This window comes from Mangifera indica, unplaced genomic scaffold (assembly GCF_011075055.1).
Source record: "Mangifera indica cultivar Alphonso unplaced genomic scaffold, CATAS_Mindica_2.1 Un_0178, whole genome shotgun sequence".
In the NCBI taxonomy this organism is placed as follows: domain Eukaryota; kingdom Viridiplantae; phylum Streptophyta; class Magnoliopsida; order Sapindales; family Anacardiaceae; genus Mangifera; species Mangifera indica.
Window position 1 is genome coordinate 6,128 of NW_025401270.1, and position 3,873 is coordinate 10,000.

The following is a 3,873-nucleotide window of genomic DNA, read 5'->3' on the forward strand; positions in this document are numbered from 1 at the left end:
AGCGAACACGGAATCAGCGTCGGGGTTTGTTTCTGGACTGGAATTTTTTCTGAATTTGGCTTGGAGATTGTGTTGTATTGCTGGATTGTGAAGTTCTGTTGTGTTGATTGGAGTAATTTCGTGGGTTTCTTGTTGTTGGAGGTGGGTTGTCGAAGATCTTTTCGGCCTGTGCACGCCACCTGTTCGATGAATTCCTTGTGTGATTGAGGCACCAGCTGCTTGTCAATTTGCGCAAGAATCTTCAGCGCCCAGCAAGCCTCGTGGAGCAAGCTCCTGCCTACACATTTAGGCTAGCCAAAAACGCCATATTTCCCTGCCTACCAGACCACGCCACAAGCTGCATTTTTCTGCCATTTCAGCCACATTAACACCTGCCACATTAAAACCAAGGCTGCTGCACCCAATTCCCACGCCACCATATCAGAAATTTGCCACCACTTTCCCCACTGCACAATACATCCTCACAATCTGCGCCACCCGCAGTCACATAATTTTCACTCCACAAATTTCCACGCCACTTACAATCACCTCAACCCAATAATGTCCTCCTCCAATTTAACTAACCATACCACTGCACCCATCACCAAATCAGCCCATACACCACCAAATTTTGCAGCCACTCTACCCCCCACGAAACCAAACCATGCACCACCCACTCAGGCAGCAACTGCAGCCACTTCTCAGCCCAACACCAAACCTGCCACCCCACCCACCACCCACTCATCACAGCAAAATTTTCAAGGCACTTCTTGGGCTGATCGTATCCGGGTTTCTGGTTCGAAGTCCCGATTTAATTTGGAACAAGTAGATTGTACTATCGAAGGTGATGTACCCAAGCTTGTTATTGATGATGCTCTAATTGATGAGAGTGCTACCCAATGGACACGGTGTCTTGTTGGGTTCTTCCCAGGTTATGTTATGCCATACCAAGCCATCAAATCCATTGCCATGCGAGCATGGAAGTCTTATGGCCTTGAGCACGTCATGTCCTCTGAGGGGTTTACTATTTTCAGATTCAATGAAGAAGAGGGTGTTCATCGAGTGTTGGAAGAAGGCCCTTGGATGTTTGGTGGAAAACATATTGTACTGCAACAATGGCACGCCCACACCTCCTTTGACATGAACAGAATCTCAAAGGTTCCAGTATGGGTTCGGTTGCATGGAGTCCCCCTTCCTCTTTGGACTCAAAGAGGATTGAGCACGGTCTCAAGTGTGGTTGGCCGACCACTCTCATGTGACAAGCAAACATATGAATGCACACGTCTCTCTTATGCTCGTGTGTGTGTAGAACTGGATGCAACGAGGGCACCATTGCAGAAGTTTGAGATACAGTGTTGTTTATCATCAGACCCTATTGAAGTTAAAGTGGAGTATGAGTGGAAACCGAAGAGATGTGCTAAATGTGGTCTATTTGGCCATAATTGTCAACCAAAGGAGAAAGAGACCAAGCCCAAGGAGGATGCACAAGCAGCTTCCTTTGGTCCCTCAGGCTCAACAATAAGTGAAAAAGGGAAAGCTGTGGCAATTGAAACTAGGGTGATGGATGAGGCTAAAGCAGATTCTCAGGCCATTGCAAGACAGGTTCAGGCACCAGAAATAAAGGCAACTGGGAAGAATAAGTCTTCAAATCAAGGTGTAGAGAGGAGAGACGCCGATGTGGGGCCATTAGCTATGGTTTTGGTGACCGACCAAACTCAGTGCACCTCTTCAGATTTAGACACTGATCCTGACAGCCCAATAGCTATAGAAGAGGATCAGGATGGTTTACTAGGCATTGGTGAGTGCGTTTTGAACAGGTCAGCATCTCTGTCAGAGTCACCTAACCGTTTTGCCGTATTGGATAGAAGTAAGAGCTTGGCCATTACTTCAAAAGCAGTAGATAGCAGTTCAAAGGCAGTTGTTCCACCACTTGTTACACCTCGTACAAGGGCAAGGAGCAAGAGGGGAGCCGGGCCTCGTGCTCGAAACTAATTTATTTTTTTGATCGTCCTATTCCACTTCCCCATGATAGGAAGCTGGAATATTAGAGGCCTTAATGGCCACTCAAAGCAGAGAGCAGTGAGGAGTTGGCTTACTAATTACTCCTTGGGTTTGGTTGGTCTGTTGGAGACTAAAGTAGAGTATGCGCACCTGGATTCTGTTGTGTCTGCGATATGCCCTTCTTGGAGATATCTCTCTAATGCCACAGAATCTATGGCATGCCGTGTGTTGGTTTGTTGGGATCCTTCTTTGTACAACATTAGCAGCATTCAGAATTCCTTTCAGGAGATCACTTGTGGGGTAACTAGACTTTCTGATGGCCTTGTTTTTACTGTCACTTTTGTCTATGGTTCTTCTGATCCAGGTAATCGGCGACAGCTTTGGGATTCGATTCGAGGCCACTCTCAGACATTGAACTCCCCTTTGTGGCTTGTTATAGGGGATTTCAATGCCATTCTTCGATCTTTAGATAGAGTTGGAGGTGATACAGGCTGGTACTCACATATGGATGATTTTGGGCAATGTATTCATGATGCTGAGCTTCTTCAACTTCCTTACAAGGGTTTGAGGTATACTTGGCATAATGGTCAACAGGGAGAGGGTACTATTCTCAGAAAGCTTGACTGGGTTTTTTGCAGTTCTTCTTGGGTCATCACTTGGCCAAATTCAGAATCAGAGTTTTTGACCAGGGATGCTTCAGATCATAGTGCTATGGTGGTTCGGTTTGGGCCTCTTCCAGCTAAGACCCCTACCCCTTTTAAATTTCTTAATTTTTGGGCTGATCATGCTTGTTTTCAGGAGATTGTTCAGAGAGTGTGGGAGGTACCTATAGAGGGTAATTCCATGTTCCGCTTTACCCAAAAATTACACAAATTGAAGGGTGAATTGAAATCTCTCCATATCAGAGATTCTAGCCATATATCATCTAGGGTGAGGGAAGCAAAGGGGAAATGGGCTGAGGCACAGGAAAATCTTGATCGGCACCCGACGTCTATTGAACATATTGATTTGGAGAGGGATCTTGCGAGGCAATACTATTCACTTTGCAAGGATGAGGAGGCCTTTTATAAGCAGAGATCTAGGGTTCAGTGGCTGAGATTGGGGGACCAAAATACAAAATTCTTCCATAAGTCATTGATCCACAGGCAAGTCAGGAACAGGGTTAGGAGTCTTTGGGATGGTAATGCACTTATTTCTGATCAGCGGGAGCTTGGTAATTTGGCAGTTCAGTACTACAAAGACCTACTCACCGCCCCATCCCGAGCACCTTCGGGCGATGTTACCAGATACTTTTCTAGACATGTTTCTGAGCACATGCATGATCGTTTGATTGCCCCAGTAACGGACATGGAGATTAAGGATGCTTTATTCTCTATTCCAGATGACAAATCCCCTGGCCCGGATGGCTTTACTTCTCTATTTTTTAAACGGACTTGGGACATTATTGGTGCTGATTTTAGAGCAGCAGTTCGATGGTTTTTTGCTACTAGTAGGTTGCCTAGATGTGTTAATGCCACACGGATTGCTTTGGTACCTAAGGTAGAGAGTCCTAGACACATGGGTGATTTCAGACCGATATCTTGTTGTAATGTGCTGTACAAGTGTATTTCTAAGGTGATAGCAAATCGGTTTAAGAGTGTTTTGCCTGATATTATTGGGAGTTCACAGTCAGCCTTTGTTCCAGGGAGACAAATTACAGATAATATTCTTCTGACTCAGGAGCTGATGCATAATTATCATATTAGGGATTCCCCAGCCCGATGTGCACTTAAGGTAGACATCCGTAAGGCATTTGACACTGTTAGTTGGGACTTCATCCTCTCAGCATTACGAGCAGTTGGCATCCCTGATAGGATGGTTCAGTGGATAGAGACATGCATGACTACGCCTCAT

At 45.6% G+C, this 3,873-nt stretch overlaps 1 protein-coding gene across 1 annotated transcript; it reads left to right on the plus strand.

Moving 5' to 3' along the window:
* The first annotated feature begins 540 nt into the window (after window positions 1-540).
* Window positions 541-1,971, plus strand: LOC123208249. The gene has a single exon (XM_044625625.1). The coding sequence runs from the start codon at window positions 541-543 to the stop codon at window positions 1,969-1,971; it is 1,431 nt and encodes a 476-aa protein (XP_044481560.1).
* The last annotated feature ends 1,902 nt before the right edge of the window (window positions 1,972-3,873 follow it).

Excerpts from the sequence above, each read along its gene's own strand:
- LOC123208249 (XM_044625625.1), top strand. The coding sequence starts at position 541 with ATGTCCTCCTCCAATTTAACTAACCATACCACTGCACCCATCACCAAA.